This window comes from Lygodium microphyllum, unplaced genomic scaffold, assembly GCF_053477565.2.
Source record: "Lygodium microphyllum isolate KBCC unplaced genomic scaffold, Lygodium_microphyllum_v1.1.10 scaffold_31, whole genome shotgun sequence".
In the NCBI taxonomy this organism is placed as follows: domain Eukaryota; kingdom Viridiplantae; phylum Streptophyta; class Polypodiopsida; order Schizaeales; family Lygodiaceae; genus Lygodium; species Lygodium microphyllum.
Genome location: NW_028229514.1, coordinates 15952738 through 15954216, shown reverse-complemented (window position 1 = coordinate 15954216; position 1479 = coordinate 15952738). Strand labels below are relative to the sequence as shown.

Sequence of the window (1479 nt, the reverse complement as noted above, 5' to 3'; positions counted from 1 at the left end):
ATCACCTTGTTACATTGTAGAATATTGTTGCCCATAAGAATAGAACACTTGACCTTGGGTTCATTACAACACATTACAAGAATAGCATTAGTTTATTCTACCAATCATATTATTATATGGGTTAATGATATAAATATGAAAATCCCCAAGCTCACACCTTGTAGTGGCCATTTGCCATAGACGGGCCACGCTCATGAAAACATGTTTTCTATCCGTTTTGGAAAAACATCGTACACGTTGGAAAACTTCAATAACCTACCCGTGTCACAAGAAAGCCGATGAGAAACGATGAACTACCAAGTCGTAGGCCGGAGCGACTGGAAGCATTCCATGAACGAGTGAAGGACGACTTCATATGTATTTTACATAAGATAAATACTTTTTGCATACAACTTAGTTGAAACGTAGAGTCTCTTATTTTAATGTTGTGCAGGCCGGATAAAACCTGCTGTGCGACGAAAAACCTCCCCGCGTGATTGGATCCACAAGAGCATGAAAGACCTGGTAAACAAGCTCATGACCTCGTATACGGACGATTATCCACGCATCTAGCTCGTACTACTTAAATGGAATCGAAGGCTCGATCTTCCCACCATTCGATCACCGGTAACAAGGCGCTCGGCTCCTCTGTGCAGCTGGCGTCGGCCCTCACCTTCCCTGGACTCAACACCCAAGGCCTGTCCGTGGCCCGCATCGACTTCGCGCCCAATGGTGGGCTTAACCCTCCACACGTCCACCCGCGTGCCACCGAGGTTCTCTTCCTTGCCGAGGGCACGCTTGTGGTAGGCTTCGTCTCCACCACCAACAACACCCTCTTCCAGCAGACCCTGTACAAGGGCGATCTCTTCGTCTTTCCCCGCGGTCTCGTCCACTTCCAGATCAACTCGGACAAGAAGAAGCCTGCCCTCGCTATCTCCGCGCTCAACAGCCAGAACCCGGGCACCTCCCAGTTCGCCCCCGCTCTGTTCGCCGCCAAGCCTCCGCTGCCCGAGGACGTGCTCCAGACCGCCTTCGCCATCGACAAGGACGAGTTTTATAGCCTCATTAAAAGCGTCGCTACCACACTGCCGTGATCATGTTAATTCGTGTCACACCCTCTCGACACATCGTTGCTACACAGTCGAGGTTTACAACCTCATTAAGAGTCGCTACCACACTTTTGGAAATCATAAAAAGTAAACCATCGATCGAGAGGTCACAAAAACATCCTGATATATGTCGCACTATGTTAACACATTATTGCTATACAAATCAATATGCTTAGGCATTATTCTTAAAGAATCCATATTGTTGCCATTACCTTTCTTCAATACTATGCCTTATTTTTACACACAACACTTACAAATTTGAGAATCATAAAAAATAAACCATCAAGAAGTCATAAAAATATGAGGTTTCATGTTCCATGCTCCCTAAGTTTGTTTATGAAAAATTTTATCGAAATGGGAAGCATTAATAACGTTACGCAAGAAAAACCCT

General features: G+C 45.6%; 1 protein-coding gene across 1 annotated transcript; it reads left to right on the top strand.

The window, feature by feature from the left end:
* The first annotated feature begins 566 nt into the window (after positions 1-566).
* On the top strand, positions 567-1073 carry LOC148009355 (germin-like protein 1-3). Its single transcript, XM_087673542.1, has one exon. It carries the CDS (start codon positions 567-569, stop codon positions 1071-1073), a length of 507 nt encoding a protein of 168 aa, XP_087529668.1.
* Positions 1074-1479: the final 406 nt, after the last annotated feature.